This window comes from Microcaecilia unicolor, chromosome 3 (assembly GCF_901765095.1).
Source record: "Microcaecilia unicolor chromosome 3, aMicUni1.1, whole genome shotgun sequence".
NCBI classification, from domain to species: domain Eukaryota; kingdom Metazoa; phylum Chordata; class Amphibia; order Gymnophiona; family Siphonopidae; genus Microcaecilia; species Microcaecilia unicolor.
In genome coordinates this window covers 368592719-368611821 of record NC_044033.1, presented here as the reverse complement: position 1 = coordinate 368611821, position 19103 = coordinate 368592719, and the positions used below count along the sequence as shown (strand labels likewise).

The window sequence follows — 19103 nt, the reverse complement described above, 5'->3', positions numbered from 1 at the left end:
GGCAGTGTTAGAAAAGCAGAATTGATGTTGGACTGTGGGAAGAGCAGGGGAGATGCTGGGCTTTATATGAAGAGTTTAGGGGGTACAGAAGGGCTGGGGAGATGTTGGGCTTTATATGAAGGGGTTGGGGAGTACGGAAGGGCAGAGGAGATGCTAGGCTGTAGGATAATTTCTCTATGTTCCTACTGGAGGACCTGGTTGGGCAAGAGGTGCTTTATTTTTGTTACAGGTGTAAATGTTTGGAATATTAGCATATATGCATATGTGTCCATTTACACATATATGTACGCTAGTATGTTGTCTAACTGCTTTTGGCAAATACCTCTTTAAATTACATGGCATGTCTTTGCAGAATATATTTAAACCTGTGATGTGTATTGAGAGGTTGACCAGACTCAAGTCTACTATAATAGCAAAGGATAAATTATGAGATGATGCAACTTTATTTAAAAATATCAGTTTTTCCATAAACATGTATATAGTTTATATTAATGCAGGACAGACTTAGTAATCCATCATCAAGAGTACTGTAAGGCATTATTTAAGAATATACCAAGCACTATCAGTATGCTTAGTCCCTCCCCCCCCCCCCCCCCCCCCCACCACCATTTTAACTCTGGGCCCCCTCAAAATGTCAAGTCTAGCTACGCCTCAGTGTCTGTTCAGGGGTTAGCAGGCCCAAGAGGGTGAACCAGGGTAAAAGACACAAACATTTAAGAGACTATATTCTTTATTAGATGCCTCAGAAAAAAAGTTTAGGTAGAGAATGTGAAAGGTCAGTAAGGGCTCACATGCTAAAAATGGTCTCAGTGTGTGGGGAAACCCACATGCTAGTCATAGCGCAGGCCACCTTTTAACACAGCTTAGTACAACATCCCCTAAATTTGTACCCGAGGCAATGGAGAGATTAAGTGACTTCTCCAAGGCCATAGGAAGTGTTACTGGGATTTGAACCCTGGTTTCTCTGATTCACGGCCTATGCTCTACCCAGTAGGCTACTCCTCTAGTCCAGTATTAAAATTGCAATGTGTCAGAAGTGGGATTTGAACCCACACCTCTACCAGGAAACCAAAAGACCCCATGCAGGGAAGGACACGTGATTGAGTTTGGCTCCCTAGACCACTTGGCCCTCCTGACCATAGGAAGCAGCTCTGTGTGTGACAGTGGATGCTGAGCACCGTCACTGTTGAGCAAGCTCTTTCATTGTATCTAGGGAAGGGTAATCCCACAATCATTTTTGAAATGTTGGCACCTATGATTCTGACACATAGTTTAAGTTTTGTAACTCAATATTATGTCTATTTTTGTTCTCAACTGAATGACTTGTATTTTCTCTCCCCCCCCCCCCCCTAGGAAAAGTTTCAAAGGTCCCCAAAACTGCAAGTAAGTCCTAATTTTCAATTGCTTAACTTCTTCATCAGCTACTCCATGCTGTTCTGCAGAAAAACAGTTATTTCCTGACTTAATATTTTGTGGCTTTTTAGGGAAAATGGTAAAATAATATGTTGTCAATTTTCGGGATGATTGATGGTATCGGCATCAATTGCCAAAAGTATGTTATTCCTGCTGAAAATTGCTGCCACTTAGATGATCAGATTCTAGCTGTATATTTTGCATGCAAATTTCTCTCATGAATATTCATTGTGGATAGCCTGAAAACCTGACTGGCTGGGGCGCCTCCAGAACCAGGTTTGGGAACCATTTAGACAGAATTTGGCCATATAAGTGGAGGTGAGGTTAGAGATGTTCAGGGTGGGGGAGAGGGAGTAAACTGGAGATTATCCATATAGGGGGGAAGTTATCAAACTGCATTTGGGCAATAATCTCTATTATTAGCCCCTTAACGTGACATAAATGGCTTTAACACTGGGTTTCTTGCCCTAATGAAGTGCTTAATAAATTACCCTGCAGTATGTATTGAAAGAGATGCAAATACATGTAAAGCAGATCATTACTATGTTAATTCCATAACATGCACACCACAAATTGGGTTATGGCCCTAAAAGGATAGCAAAATAACTCCAGCCAAAAGCTAGGATTGTTTTACCATCCTGGGAGCACTGGACCTCAAAGCATGGCCTGATGCTCATAGACCAAATCTTAAAAGGGGTTGAAGTGCTGTCCCAGCACCCCTGATCATATTCCTACTCATCACCCATATAGCACCTCCATCTTCTAATCAAAGCCTCCCCCAAACAGGACTCCTACCCCCCCCCCCCCCCCCCACCGATCAATGCCTCCCTCTTTCGTAAGGAAAAATTTAAGATTTAACCTGTGCTTATAAATACCACTCATAATTTCGCTGTAATAGTATTTGCTGAGCTTTCTAGGTAGCCATTATGTTTACTGTATCCGTTGTAGGGAAAATGAAACATGTCAGTATTGTACTGTGATTTCAATGAAGGTAACATATTAGGCCAGAAACCCAAATAGAAGGATCTGATTTTAACAATAAATCTACATCATTTGCTCTTTCTCCCTGTCTCTCCCCCCCCCCACACACACACACCTGTAAGGACAAACTGATGTAGTGTGTAGATGCTGTTTCCGTCAATGTGTTACAAGAACTTATAATGGAATATGCAACATACTCAGCTGGATATTTTGTAATAAAAATCTGTTTTGGCCATCTCTGCAGAATGAATTCAGTGAGGAGTCCTGTTTATAACCATTATGTGATGAATTATTAGGTGTGATTTGCTTTAGGGACACCACCTAGGGAAGGTCCATTTGTCTGTCTGTTGGCCCATCTATTTGTATGCACTAATAGATACATAGGGCTTCCAGCCTCCTCCCATACGCAAGGCAGAGCAGCTGCAAAAAAGAGCTGGAGAGAGATGGCGTGAGTGAGGGAGCAGAGTCAAAGAGATGGGTTAGAAAAGACAAAAGAAGAAAGGCAGAGCATAAGGAAAGGGGTGGAGTTAGAGGAGGAAAGAAGAGAGGGGTGGAGGATACAGAAAGCGATGGATTAGAAGAGGAAAAGAGAAAAAATAGTGCAAGCAGGGAAAAAGGGAAGGGAAAGTCTCAGATTCTTTAAAGGCCACCCAAATTTGGGTGCCAAGGGCAGATGCATGCACAAATTAATTAGTTAATGAGGCATCAAAAATCAATTATTGCAGTTAATTGGCAATATGGATTTGCATGTGTTATTCTGTAACATCTGCACCTAAATTTCATAGCGTACAATTCAAAAGGGGGTTAGGTATGGAAGGATTATGGGCAGATCAGGGAGTGCTCCCAGATGGGACAATATATAGCGATATCATATCCGTGCCTAAGTTGGGTGCCGGCATTACACCAGGTTTCAGCATATTGTATGTAAATCCAGTGCCCAACGCTGGTCGTAAGATCCGCACTGAGTTAATTTAAAATAACTGACTAACAGGCTCATTTTCGAAAGAGAAGGACTTCCATCATTCGACATAAATTGGAAGATGGGCATCCTTCTCCCAGAGACGTCCAAATCGGTATAATCAAAACCCGATTTTGGACGTCTGCAACTGCAGTCCGTCACAAGGATGTCCAAATTTCAATGGGGTGTGTTGAAAGCGTACTGAAGGCGGGACTTGGTGCCAGGATTTGGTTTCTGCATTGAATCTGAGTAATTTAAGGGTATTGGGAGTGAGGGGTAGTTCAAAGAGGGATTGGGGAAGGGGGTATTGCAAAGTATTGGCCTGGACCTTGTAAAGATAGTTGACGTGACTTTGGACTCAACTTACTATCAGATATCTGCATTATTGTATCCAAGAACACATGCTCCCCAATATTCTTCAACTTGTGGTTAGCATTTTTTTAAATGCTTATCATCGTTAGCTGAATTAGATCCCAATATTCAATGCCGGGCCATGTCCAGGCACCAGCACTGAATACTGGGGGTAAAAATGGGCAGCCTGCTTCCACAGTCTGTCCTCTCCTGCTCCTGTCCATGCCGGGAGTCAGGACCCGGATGATTACATTAACGTGATATCGTACTAATGAAATCATCTGGGTCCTGAACAGCATGGAGGCCGGGCCCTGGGAATTTTGCTCCCCTGACCCCCCCCCCCCCCCCCCCCATCTACCCCTCTCAGCGGCCCTGCTAGCTGAATATCGGGCTGGAACCCGCATACTTTTAAAAATCTTTTTAAAGTGCTGTGATCCCCTTCCCAGCCCCCCTCCTTCTTTCCCTCCCTTCCACCTTCCCCCAGCCCCACACACACACACACAATGTCATCCCCCTCAACCCCAACGCCAGCTCTCTAGGCAGGGGCCCCTGGGCCTACCTTCTAATTCCTGGTGGTCCAGAGAGTTGATGGGGACAGGAGCGCAGCCCCTTACTCAGTGGTGTGCTGGTAAATGTTTAACAACAGGCTCTCTCCCCGGTCCACCTCTGCGCCCCCCCCCCCCCCCCCCCCGTCCCCCTCTGCGCCCCCCCCCCTCCCCCTCTGCGCCCCCCCCCCCCCAAATTGCAGAGCTGGTTATAGCCGGGGAGAGAGCCTGGGGGGGGGCAATCTAATTCATGTTTAATGTGGGATAAAATGCCATAAATAAGTAAATAAAAATAAACTTTTAATGTTGAGCACCTGATTCTCAAAGTGGACATATTCCAAACACTATAATGAAAATAAAACGATTTTTTTCTACCTTTGTTGTCTGGTGACTTTGTTTTTCTGATCATGCCGGCCCAGTATCCGATTCTGCTGCTATCTGTCCTCTTAACTCCATTTCCAGGGCTTCCTTTCCATTTATTTCTTTACTTTCCACCTTTCTTCTTCATTTCTTGCCCTACATCAGTAAGTAAAAGCTGGGTCCTCAGCAGACTTGACTGTCCAGTGGATCCAGCTTCAACCTATTTTCTCCATCCATGTACAGTTATTCTCCTCTCTTCCTTTTCCCTCTTCTCATCTCATTCCTCATTCTTCCCTCCCCTCTATCCATGTCCAGCATTTCTTCTCTCTCCCTTCCCTCTCCTGCATCCATGTCCAGCAACCCTCCTCTGCCCCCTGCCCTCCATGCACCCATGTCCAGCGACCCTCCTCTCCCCCTGCCCTGCATCCACCCATGTCCAGCAACCCTCCTCTCCTCTCTCCTACCCTCCATCCACCCATGTCCAGCAACCCTCCTCTCCCCTGCCCTCCATCCACCCACCCACCCATGTCCAGCAACCCTAGTCTCCCCCTGCCATCCCCTCCATGATCCACCCATGTCCAGCAACCCTCGTCTCCCCCCTGCCCTCCTCCCCTTCATCTGCCTTCTTCGAGCACCCCACCCCCCGCTGCCCCGGTCGTCCATCATCCATCTGCCCTCTGCTCCCACCCCGACAGACCTGGTTTCCTTCCTGCACCGCTGCTTGCCTTTAAAAAATGTATTTTCCCTCGAGGCGCGCCAGTGTTGAAGCGAAGGCAGCAGGCTCAGCTGAGTTCCAGCCTTCCGTTTCATTCTCTTCCCTCGCATCATGGCTCCGCCCTCTTCGGACGTATTTCTTGTTTGCGCGAGGGCGGAGCCATGATGCGAGGGAAGAGAACGGAACGGAAGGCTGGAACTCAGCTGAGCCTGCTGCCTTCGCTTCAACACTGGCGCGCCTCGAGGGAAAATAAAATTTTTAAAGGCAAGCAGCGGCGCAGGAAGGAAACCAGGTCTCTCGGGGTGGGAGCAGAGGGATGATGGATGACCGGGACAACGGGGGAGCAGAGGCGAGCCGGCTCGCACTGCCCAACAACCGGCTCGCAAGATGCCAGTAAATTTAACAAGCAGCTCTTGCGAGTCGGTGCGAACCGGTTCCAGCACACCACTGCCCTTACTCCTGCCCCTAGCAGCTGGCCTCACATAAAGGCTGACAAAACCTCTCATGGCAGCCTCAAGTTACTAATGCAAGCTGCTGTGAGAGGTCATGGTAGCCATTATGTGAGGCCAGCCGCTAGGGGCAGGAGTGAGGGGGCTGCGTTCCTACCCCCGACGACCCTCTGGACCACCAGGGATTAAAAGGCAGGCCTAGGGGTGGGCCTATCTAGAATGCAGGGCCTGGAGTTGAGGGGGGGGGGGGTGATGTTGAGGGGGAGGACTTAAACTTGGTGCAGACAGGGGGAGGGTGGGAAGGAAAGAGGAGGGGCCAGAAGGGAGATCACAGCACTTTAAAAAGATTTTTAAAGTTTGTGGGTCCCAACCCAATATTCAGAGCTGGCACCTGCAATGCTAAGCAGCTTAGGAATGCAAGTGGTAGCACTGAGTACTGCTGGCCTCTGTATAACCCTGGGTTCCTACCTAACACCACCCCCAGTACCACCCCTGACCTTCCCATTTTTTTTAATGAGCTGTCAGAAGCAGTATTCAGTGGCACTGCCTGGTTTAGTGCCTCTGAATATCGGGAGTTAAGTGGCCCCAGGGGATTTAAGAGGGCTGGCTGTATTAATTCAAAAATTAAATAAATAAATACATATGTGCAAGTTGGCAGTGTGTATTGGGGTCTGTGTATATGTAGATGAACATGTGTGTCATGAGTGTATGTGCATATTTGCAGTGCATGTCAGAGTGGGGTTTATGCATATTGATAGTATGTGTATGGGGTCTATATATGTGTTATAGTTGTGTATATATGGCCCTGGCTAAATATTAGCCATGCCCGCATAAGCTCAGGCAGCCTGCCTGCCCATTTTTACCCCCAGTATTCAGTGCTGGTGCCTGGACATGGCACGGCATTGAATATTGGGAGCTAATTCAGCCAACGACGGTAAGTGTTTAAAAAAATGCTAACCACAAGTTGAAGAATATTGGGGAGCATGTGTTCTTGGCTACAGTAATGCAGATATCCAATAGTAAGTTGAGTCCAAAGTCAGGTCTACTATCTTTACAAGGTCCAGGCCAATACTTTGCAATACCCCCCTCCCCAATCCCTCTTTGAACTACTCCTCACTCCCAATACCCTTAAATTACTGGCACCTACTAGGAGACTAAGGAGCTTATTTTCAAAGGAGAAAAACATTTAAAAAGTGTCTTAAAGCAGCATTTGGGTGAAAATCTTCTGAAAACATCTAAATTGGTATTTTCAAAACATGTTTTGCAAACATCTATCTATGCAATTCATCTCCAATGTGTCTAAATCACAAGGGGGCATGTTGTTAGGGCATACCTAACAGTTGGACGTTTTACAGCCATAATTGAACAAAATGAAAACATCCAGGGCAAAACTCTACGCACTTGAGTCTAGACTAAAGAACTGTATGGGAGCGGGAATCCCATGAGGATCCCCTTCTGGTCCGCAGGGATCTGTTCTGGGGTCCATGGGGATCCCATTAGATGGACCCAGGTCCCACAGGATTACTGTGGAACCACACAATTGAACCGACCTATGCTTTCCCTCCCTGCACATATCTGAAGTCACCTTTGTGGTCTAGTGGCTTGTTTCAGGGCAGGAAAGATCCCCAGGACAACAGGGGGATCTTAGCGTTGAGGCTTACCTTGTGAAGGATGTAAAAAGAATTGAAGCAGTGCAAAGAAAAGCTACGCGAATGGTAAGGGATTTGCGTTACAAGACGTATGAGGAGAGACTTGATGACCTGAACATGTATACTCTGGAAGAAAGGAGAAACAGGGGTGATATGATACAGACGTTCAAATATTTGAAAAGTATTAATCCGCAAACGAACCTTTTCCGGAGGTGCGAAGGCAGTAGAACGAGAGGACAGGAAATGAGATTGAAGGGGGGCAGACTCAAGAAAAATGTCAGGAAGTATTTTTTCACGGAGAGAGTAGTGGATGCTTGGAATGCCCTCCCGAGGGAGGTGGTGGAAATGAAAATGGTAACAGAATTCAAACACGCGTGGGATAAACATAAAGGAATCCTATTCAGAAGGAATGGATCCTAAGGAGCTTAGCCGAGATTGGGTGGCAGAGCCAGCCGGTGGTGGGAGGCGAGGATAGTGCTGGGCAGACTTATACGGTCTGTGCCCTGAAGAGGACAGGTACAAATCAAAGTAGGGTATACACAAAAAGTAGCACATATGAGTTTGTCTTGTTGGGCAGACTGGATGGACCATGCAGGTCTTTTTCTGCCGTCATTTACTATGTTACTATGTTAATTTTTGCTGCCCGCTGCTGCTGCTTGTTTAAAATAGCTGCTGAGGGGGTGGGGCTCAAGATGGCGACCATGTGAGGGTGGTGTCACATAAGCTCCCGAACGACAGTCTCTGCTCTAGTAGTGCTTACCTTTCTTCACCTGCGATAATGGTGAAAAGGAAGGGGAAAGTCGGGGCAAAAGCCGCTGCGAGTCCCGGCGGTAATCCAGTGCTCCGACAGCTGACTCTGGAGTCGTTCGGTCTTCGTGCTCCGGGCGCCCAAGCTCCTGCCTTGGTTGGATCCCCAGGACAACAGGGGGATCTTAGCGTTGAGGCGACTTCTTTGAGTCCGCCCCTACAGGCTGCGCTGCCGAGACCGGGCGGGAAGCTAGGAACGATGGGAGAACTTCAGACGACCCTTGCTGAGGTTAGCGGCGGCCCCATCAGTTTCTCGACCCCGGGAGGAGTGTCAAAAGGAGAGAGGGCAGGAGGTTTTGATTCCTCGCCCTCTCCCACCCAGGAGACCCCGCTCATGGTGCTCGGCGTGAGGAGTAAACCCGCAGCGGTTACCTCGGAGGCCCTCTGGGAGGTGATCCAGACCATCAATTCATCCCTGCTACAACTAACAAATTCCTTTAACACTGAAGTTAAGGATCTAAAAGAGTTCCGTCGAACGATGGAATCAAAGGCCCAGGAACAAGAAGCAAAAAGTGAGTCAAATCTGCATGAAATAAAGAATTTACAGACAGCTGTTGCTAATATGGTTGTTGAAAAAGACTTGACTCGAAGGAAAATTGAATTTTTTGATAATCAACTCAGGCGTAACAACCTGAGATTTTTAAATTTTCCTAAAACTCCTTTAATATCATCGATAGAAATGCTGAAAAAAATATTTCCTTGAAATACTTGGTATTCCAAAAGAAGCTATGCCTCCTATTGTGAAGGCTTTCTATGTTACAGGAGCTAATGTAGCTTGAATAGAAACTCCGGAAATGAATGTGACACAATTCTTAGAAATATCATCATTAGAAGTCATAACTGAGCTTACGACCCTTCTTGCTACCTTTGCCTTTGAGACTGATGGAAACCATGTCTTCAGACTCTACTTCAGATATATTACTGCCCAGTTTTTTGGATCAAAAATACATATTTTTCCAGATCTCAGTAAAAACACTCAGAGAAGGAGAAGAGAATTCCTGGGACTTAGGCCCCGGGTTCTCGCTCTAGATGGTACATTTAAATTGAAATTTGTCTGTAGATGTATAATTTCCTTAAATACAGTATACTATCCTGCTTATAATCGAAATAGAAAAACGCCTATATTGTGACCCAAATCGGGAGATAGACGTTTATCTCACAAAAACGAATAAAGTGGTATAATCGAAAGCCGAATTTGGACGTTTTCAACTGCACTCCGTCGCGGATGCGGACAAAGTTGATGGGGGCGTGTCGAAGGCGTGGTGAAGGGGGAACCGGGGCGTGGTTATCGGGCGATCAGAGATGGGTGCCTTTCCCCGATAATGGAAAAAAAATATGCGTTTTTAGCGAGAATTTAGGGCACTTTTCCTGGACCCTGTTTTTCCACGAATAAGGCCCCAAAAAGTGCCCTAAATGACCAGATGACCACTGGAGGGAATCGGGGATGACCTCCCCTGACTCCCCCAGTGGTCACAAACCCCCTCCCACCACAAAATATGCCGTTTCACAACTTTTTATTTTCACCCTCAAATGTCATACCCACCTCCCTGGCAGCAGTATGCAGGTCACTGGAGCAGTTATTAAGGGGTGCAGTGGACTTCAGGCAGGTGGACCCAGGCCCATCCCCCCCCCACCTGTTACACTTGTGCTGGTAAATGGGAGCCCTCCAAACCGCCCCCCAAACCCACTGTACCCACATGTAGGTGCCCCCCTTCACCCCTTAGGGCTATAGTAATGGTGTAGACTTGTGGGCAGTGGGTTTTGAGGGGGATTTGGGGAGCTCAACACACAAGGGAAGGGTGCTATGCACCTGGGAGCTCTTTTACCTTGTTGTTTTTTTTTGTAAAAGTGCCCCCTAGGGTGCCCGGTTGGTGTCCTGGCATGTGAGGGGGACCAGTGCACTACGAATTCTGGCCCCTCCCATGAATAAATGCCTTGGATTTATTCGTTTTTGAGCTGGGCGCTTTCATTTTCCATTATCGCTGAAAAACAAAAACGCCCAGCTCACAAATTGTTGAATAAACATGGACGTCTATTTTTTCGAAAATACGGTTTGGTCCGCCCCTTCACGGACCCATTCTCGGAGATAAACGCCCATGGAGATAGACGTTTTCGTTCTATTATGCCCCTCTATGTATTTTTTGAACCAGATAAACTGCGACAGTTTATAGTTGCCAAAGAGAGTAGTGGCAAAAGAGATCTGGTCACCCCACTAGGGAACTGAAACCGCAGGCAGGAAATGGGCTCTACCCTTACAATTGTTTAGTTATTTTTGAGTGAGAATGTTTCTTTAATTTCCTTATATCTTGATCTTATATTGTGGACTAAGTAACAATGTAATTTCTTTATTACTCCTTGATTTAAAGGGGTGGGGGGAAATATGCTTTTGTACATTTACTTGATTTTCCTATATTTACTTTATGTAAATTTTATTTTGAAAATGATAAAAAAAAATAGCTGCTGAGACTTCAAACGGTGGCCTTGCGAGACTTGAAGTCAGCATATATAAGTACTTGGGCAATTGTACAGCCAGTCCACAGCATCGGTGCTGCATGTGTGCCAGGGGAAGGGAAAATACTAATAAAATCCACCTGTGTATTCCTACACTATTCATAAAGTAAATTTGAAAATGAAATCCCTGTCCGTCCTTTCCCAGCCCCACCCCTCCCCTGCCCCTCTCCTTTTCCACACAGTGAAACTGTGGCCATGCTTTTACCCAGAGTGAGTGGAGATAGTTTTCAAAAAGCATTTTTCTGCAGGTAAACATGTGTTTACCCATGTAAAAATGCAGAAAACTGTAATGCCAGAGGAAGATACTGTGGCTATAAATGAATGACTCATCAGTTGCTCTGATGAGATTTTTCTACTTATGAGTACAAGATTTTGACACTTAGGATTGTGTGGTCTCACATTTCTATCTGCTGTATTATATATTCCTATTTCTTTAGAGTACTGTTGGACTTTTATATTTTCCATGGATAAGATAGGTACTTAGAGCAGAGAATTGAGGGACTTTCCTTAGTCAGCAGCAGCAGTCCTGGTAGACAGCCTTATAGAGTTGTTATCATGTTCACTTTTTTTTAATGGTCATGAAACATAGGTTCCAGGTCTGTGGGTACAGTGGGTGCTTCAGCGTTTTCCAATGTTGAACAGATTCCTTCACTGTGTAGATGAAGAAATAATTTTTCTTGAGTTTAGCACATCCTTTTGAAAAGTTAGTTCCTATGAGTCATGAAGCATTAAAGAAGTCTGTCTTAAAAATACTTGAAATTTAAGGGCATAGTTATCAACATGGGCTATAATTAAGATGTGTTATTTTTCTAACCCATGCTGTTTTCTGCAATGAAACCTAATTACTAATAACTGTGGATAACAGTAAAATAACACATCGTAATGGTAGCCTATGTTGACAGCTTCCCCCCTTAATATCTCAGAGAACAAATTTGTTTATATTAATGATTAACTGGGTCTACAAACAGCTACCCCAAGGCTCAATTCATTAAGGGTCTACTTCCATTGTGGTCTATTAGGCAAGACTTTGATGAATCAGGTGATTAATGTGAACTTTTGCCTTTTAAGAATTAGTAAAGTAATAATGAAGGACTTTGCAAACAGTCTTAGGTAGTCACTTTTAATACAGGTCAATGAATCATTTACAAATCTTATTAAATGGCAGTGATATGAAAGAATATTGACTTGGACTCAATCAATCTTGCTGGCTTCAGTGTTTCAAGCCCAGGTGAGGTTAGTTTTAAGCACAAGTGATTGATCTGCCTGACACATACATTTACAAATCTGACATGTCTTACTGTCTCAAGAGGTCCTTTCAAATGTAGTGCCAAGAATCTGCCAATCATTTTGTCAATATTCTTATGCAGTTGTATTAGAACAGGAATTAATTATTTCCATATGAACTCAATGAAGATGTCCAAAGTAGTGGGAAAGTTTCAAGGCTTTCAATACTGTATTTCCCACTTACCTCCTGCATTTCTTAGATCAGTCTACAATTTTTATTTGATCATGGATTTTTTTTTATATCATATATGAACAAATTGGTTCTGCTTTGTTTGCAATTTAATTCATATTTTTCTGTGCTTAGGCTTTCTAATATTATGTTGGGTGAAAAGAGGAGGGTGGTACCTCTCTTACCAAGTAAACTCTTTTATTTTTATTTTTACTTTTTCATCATGAATTTTTTTGTACTATGTACAGAACAAATTGGCTCTGCTTTTTTCCAAACAAATGTTCATTTTACTGTAAAAATTATTCTCTGAAATGTTTGGGATATTCTGTTGTTTACTGGAGTGGGACTTATGCTATTTTCATAACCCTAATCTAACAGTACAATCCTTCATCATATGGTGATTCAATAAAAGTGTGTTTCTATTTAGGCACCTGGAAGGCATCTATGTGATGTCCATTCTATAAGAGAAAGTAGGTGCCCAGAAATTAGGCACATACAGTTATGCCAGCCATAGAGCATTTGCAGAGTGAGGGTGACTAAGTTCCAGAGATAGACATGCAACTTGTACTATTCTATAAGTTATGCGGGCAAGTATGAGTACGCCTACACTCTAGACTCTAGATTCATCCTATGTGTATACCTACCTGCTATGTAAGACATGTGAGCTGATTCTATTCAATACAGTTATGAATGACATTGTCAAAGAGACAGAAAAGTTTCCCTTTTTGTGGATGACATGTGGACACAACTGAGGGACTGGACAATATGAGCAGTGACCTAAAAAGATAAGCAGAATGGTCTAATGTTTGACAGTTAAAATTTAATGTGAATATGTGTACACACACTGTACTAGGCTATTAAATGTGATGCCTGGGTATGAGTAGGCACTGCATGAGCTAGCATGTGGGCCAGTACAGCACACTAGGCATCATGAATGGGGATATAACACAACTGCATTAAGCACCATCTAAAAAGGAGGCATTACCTGCTGCCACACTACTGATAATCTCATAGTGTGGCCATGACCATTTCAATAAAATCTACTGACCCCCCCCCCCATCCACCCCCACCCCCCAAAATCCAATTCTGAACCCTTTCTACATACCAGCAATCTAATTCCCAATTAAATTTCTTAACTGGCCCGATGGCACATTACTCCGATCCCCCTAATCCCACCTACACAGCAGAAGTCCATAGGCGCCTCCTCCCACCGAGAACCCCATCCATATTTGGCCACCAGAACCCATCCCCATCTTTCCCAGGCCTTCTCTGATGCCCTCTTCATCCTCAGAAGTGATTGTAGGTGATACAATGTGTCACCCTACAACTAGGGGTCAGCTTTCTTATACCCTTTTGGTAGAAGAAACATAGAAACAAGACGGCAGATAGGAGCCAAATGGCCCAACCTGTCTGCCCATCCACAGGAACCACCATCTCCTCCTTTCCCTAAGAGATCCAACGTGCCTGTCCCATGCTTTCTTAAATTCAGGTACAGTCCTTGTCTCCACCACCTCCACCTGGAGGAGATTCCACGCATTTACCACCCTTTAAAAAAAAAAAAAAAGCGTTTCCTTAGATTACTCCTGAGCCTATAACCTCTTAACTTCATCCTATGCTCTCTTATTCCAGAGTTTTCCTTCATTTGAAAAAGTCTCACCTCCTGTACATTACTGTCCCACATATGCTTTATGAAAGTGACAACTGACCAATTTTGTAACTGCCCTCTGGAAAGACCAAATCCTGTTTATATCTTTTCATAGATGCAGTTTCCAAGATTTCACACAGTATTCTAAATGGGGCCTCACCAGAGACTTATACAAGAACACTATCACCTCTTTTTTTTGCTGCTGGCCATTCCTCTCTCTATGCACCCGAGCATCCTTCTGGCTTTGACCATTGTCTTTTCTACCTTTTTGGCCACCTTGAGATCATCAGACACAAGCACCCCCAAATCTTGGTCTTCTTTCGTACACAGAATTACTTCACCCCCATACTATACCTTTCCCTTGGATTTTTGCAATGTAAGTGTATGGCCCTGCATTTTTTTTAGCATTAAATCTGAGTTGCCTATTGCTGGGCCATTCTTCAAGCTTCTCTAGATCCTTCTGCATGCTATCCATGCCCTCTGGGGTGTCCACTGTATTACAAAGTTTGGTATCGTCTGCAATCAGAGAAACCTTACCAGATAGTCCTTCTGCAATGTCACTCACAAAGATGTTAAAAAGAGCCAGCCCGAGGACCGATCCTTGCGGTATACCACTGATAACATCCTTTTCCTTGGAGCAAACTCCATTTACCACTACCCTCTGTCTCCTTCCACTTAACCAGTTTTTAATGCAGTCAGTCACTTTAGAGCCCATACCAAGGGCACCCAGTTTATTTATCAGTCACCTGTGTGGAACCTTGTCAAAGGCTTGGCTAAAATCCAAGTACACCACATCTAGTGTCCCTCCTATATCCAACTGTTTGGTCATCTAGTCAAAGAAATCTATCAGATTTGTATGTCAAGACCTACCTCTAGTGAAACCATGCTGTCTCGGGTCCTGAAGTCCATTAGTTTCTAGAAATCTCACAATTCTCTGCTTTAGAAGTGTTTTCATTAGTTTACTCACCACCCAAGTTCAGACTAACAGGTCTTTAATTCCCGACCTCCTCCTTACTAGAACTCTTGTACAGAGGGACCACATCTGCCCTTCTCCAGTCCTCTGGTACCACTTTAAACTCTAAAGAAGGATTGAAGAGGTCAGACAACAGAGCTGTGTTAACTGAAACCAATCTTCAATTCTGAATTAAACCCCTCACTACACCTCTGCTATTCAACAAAGCCTGCCTACAAGACCAAGTGACTTTTAGCTATGGATAGAAAAAGGGTAGGGGGAGAGCAGGAGGCTAGTGCAAAATACTTTGAGTAAATAAATGTAAGCAGGAAAACTACAGATAAATATCCAAATTCTACCAAGACCAGTGGTAAACAATCAAATATCACAGATTTAACAGTTTTTGAAATGCAGTGTACCATAATTTTTTTTTTTTTTTACCACACGCTTTCCCACTCATGGCAGGCTCAATGAGGCTTACATGGGGCAATGGAGGGTTAAGTGACTTGCCCAGAGTCACAAGGAGCTGCCTGTGCCTGAAGTAGGAATTGAACTCAGTTCCTAAGTTCCCCAGGACCAAAGTCCACCACCCTAACCACTAGGCCACTCCTCCACTCTGCTAGGTGTCATGGTGGCCATTTTGTGGCCTGGAGCCAGACAGGCACACGCAGAGGGAGACAACTTCCACCCTTAACCACTGTACCACCTACAATCACATCTGGATAAGGCAGGTGAATGGGGGTGGGTTGCAATAGCCCCATGTTTGCAGAGGTTTAGGTGAGAGGAGGTGCCTATGGACTTTTGCCATTTAAGGAGAGGGGAAGAGGGAGGGGACTAGAGGGATATGCCCTCAGGGACAGTTGAGAAATGTAATTGGGGGGAGGAGACAGGGAATTGCATCACAGGTATGTCAGTCAGGTAACGGATGGTGGGGATTGGGTGAGGGCAACAGTATGGAGATATCAGATGTGGGGGTGGGGATGTATGTGTGGGGAGCCACTGCCACAGCATGTGTCTATCTTGTAATATATTTAGCAAGGACCACACCACATTATCTGCAGTGACAGATAGCATGGCTTATCTGGCACTGCATGTAATATGCTGATGTGCGGTATGGTTTTGCCTTGTGCGCTAAATGAAGGGCAGATGCTGGGTACAACCCCTGTATTTACTGCACTGACTTTGCACTTATCATGCATTACTTTTTCTATTAATGTAGGGTATATGCAAAACCTTGCCACACTCTATAAAAGGATCCCATGTGCAGCCTAGGAGTAATAGTTTTTTTTTGTGTGTGTGAATTAATAATAATATATGAATCAAAAAAGAATACAAACCGTAAAGAGTTATTTCTATTTTAGGGTCAGTTCAGCACACTGTAGTTACAATGCATAGCCATTGTTGATTAACCATTCTCTGCTCACTTTTCCATTCTATACCCTACTCTAACCCAACCTGTCACTGTAGGACAATTACTTCCTTGATCAGACTACACCACTAATTACCTTCACCCAACAGATCCCTTTCTAGCAGTCACACCATTCCACAGCAGAAATAATTCAACTATGCCTACTCCATCTTTTGAACCCCCCCCCCCCCCCCCAACCAAAGAAAACCCTATTACCTGCCTCCTCTCTTGGATCAGTGAGTTGCAATAGGGTATGATGGGTCACTCTGCATTCTACCATCTCATTTAGACTCATGCACGCTTCTCAAAGAGTGAAGACCCAAACAGTGCCATTTTGAAGAGGATGAGGAACTGGTAGGATTCAGTTTGGCCACTGTTTCCCCAAGTCCGGTCCTGGAGTACCCCTTGCCAGTTAGGTTTTCTGGATATCCACAATGAATATGCATGAAAGAGATTTGCATATAATAGAGGCAGTGTATGCAAATCAAAATTTAGGAGTGTAAATGTAGGAGCATAACTTTTATAGAATAAGGCCCTTGGCATCTAAATGTAGGCGCCTTTTACAGAATTGAACTGGAGGGTTAAGTGACTTGCCGAAGATCACAAAGAACAGCAGTTGGGTTTCAACTGGGCTTCCTTAGTTCCCAGGTCTTCTAACCACTAGGCTTCTCCTCCTCTTTCTTGGTTACCTTCCTGTTGAACTATAAAGAAATATGTTGAGTGAATATTATATTCTTTGCTGTTTCCACAGCTCCTGTCCGCTTCTTCCAATGCGTCTTCCTTGATGCATATAATGGATATGGATTCCCATTGCCCTTCACTCCTGCCCACAGCCATGGAAAGAACCCTAGTCACTTTAAGGCTGAAGGACGGAAGACAAAGGCACCAGGACAATAAACAAAAACTTTATTTGACTATGAATATTAAGAGATTTTTGCACTTTAAATTGCAGCTACACATGTTTCACAGTAAATTCTGTGAATAGGTCTCATGGTAGTCTGTACCAGTGCCAACAGGAAATGAGTGGATAAGTCGTACTTGATACAAAATAAATATCACTAAACTAGAGATACGACAGTACCACATTCCTTGAGATAAAGGCTGGGGTACTGCAATACAGTTTTCTAGAGCAGGTAAATTTTGTGTTCACTGCCTTTTTTTTCAGCTTTCTTTCTTAATCTGCTTTGAATAACGCTGAAAGTGTGATTTCCACACGATAACGTTCAAGGGCTTAAAATGAAATGAAAGACTTGTTTCAGCAAAAATTGCTTTTAACTGCTTATATGGGTTTGCCTTTTCATTTAGTCATTCAATGACATGACAGAGGCTTGCCAAACTATGGGAATAGCTTACTGATCATTTAGTGTGAATAATGCTACCTAACAAGTTTTCATTTATATACCAGATGATACTGCTCATTATGTTAGTAATACAAACATCTAGGGTATTAACAACTTAAACTTTACCTCAGGCAAGGATGTGGCAAAGGCTGTTCACCTATTGTATGCCTAACCACTAAGCAGAATGAATTGGATACATCTTTGAAAGTGTGACAATTGGATCCTTGTTTAAAATGGAGCAGTTCAAAAAAAAATGTTAGTTTGTTTTCTTAGTGAATGACTGATTAATGCTGAAAAAAGTGACAGCCTGATAACACAATCTATTACAAGACTTGATATAGTATGAGAAAGCCAATATGCCTTCTGAGGATTATGAATGTCTCTATTACTGTCATATTCTCCCAGCATGCTTCCTTGCCATGTTTCCATACTTAATCTGGAAATCTATTCTTTTCAGGTTTCCAAACTTACTTTTCATTCCCAGGGTTCTAGATAAGCATTACTCATTTTCCCAGGTTTCAGATAACTGCATGACTAAATTAAAGGCACATTTTTGTAATTACAAATCCTATTTTTCAATTATTATTCACTATATCTAATTGTGTGAGTTCCTGGTTTGAAACGACAGTACATTTTTCTAAAATGGCAGTACTACAAAGACTGTCTTAAAAGGATTGTAAACATATGGGACTAGATTCTATATATCGCACCAAGATTTCCGTGCGGAAATCAAAGCGTATTTTATAAAATATGTTTTAATTTAGGTGTACTTTATAGAATAAGCCTAAATTTTCATGCGGTTTATAGAATAGCCCGAGCACCAGTCCATGTCGCTAAATTTAGTCATGGTCAATTATGCCAAGTAAACCCTGGTGTAAATCCTGATGCCTAAATTAGGCGTGGAGCGGGTGAATTCTATAACAATGCGCATAGATTTTAGAAACGCCTATGACCCACCCATTCCACGCCCACTTTTCAACTATGCAATTTATATTTACGTGCACTATGTTACAGAATACTCATAGCAAGTAGTGCGTGTAAATTCATATTAATGCCATTTAGTGCTGATCTTTGGTTGTTAACATCTAATTATCAGCGCTTATTAGCTTGTTATCTAATTAATTTATGCACATTTTTATGGAACACATTTCGATTTCCATGTGGAAATCTCAGCGAAATATATTGTTGTAATGTACAGTATGCACCTAACAATTATAAAATTGCAATGGGCGTAAAATAGCACACAATGCAATGAGTGTGTGTATTTTTATTATAGACATCACCAAGGACATGTTCTAGGCAGAATCTGGGTAGTGTTATAAAGTAGGTGCATTGATTATAAAATGCTGTAATCTACATATGTACTTGAATGCTGTATGCCCAGACATTAATACCTGCACCTTCAATTGCACTGGTATTCTGTAAAGTCTCATAGGTCCCCATATCTCTTTATAAAATAGCAAAGTAACAAGCTAGGTTCCTTCCTGCTTAACTAATCTGTGCATCCTATTATATAATTACCCTCTTAAAGCTCAATACTTTAAGTTTGTCCATCATAGTGTTTTG

The 19103-nt window shown here is 43.5% G+C and overlaps 1 protein-coding gene across 1 annotated transcript in view; it reads left to right on the top strand.

Annotated features, from left to right (window-relative positions):
- Nucleotides 1–18292, top strand: part of LOC115464761 (triadin-like) — a 135424-nt gene extending 117132 nt beyond the window's left edge. Inside the window, exons 24-25 of the mRNA XM_030195114.1 lie at nucleotides 1354–1383; nucleotides 16949–18292. Of these exons, the coding sequence (XP_030050974.1) occupies nucleotides 1354–1383; nucleotides 16949–17094 (176 nt within the window). The 3' untranslated portion in view covers nucleotides 17095–18292. The remainder of the gene's footprint in view (nucleotides 1–1353; nucleotides 1384–16948) is intronic.
- The last annotated feature ends 811 nt before the right edge of the window (nucleotides 18293–19103 follow it).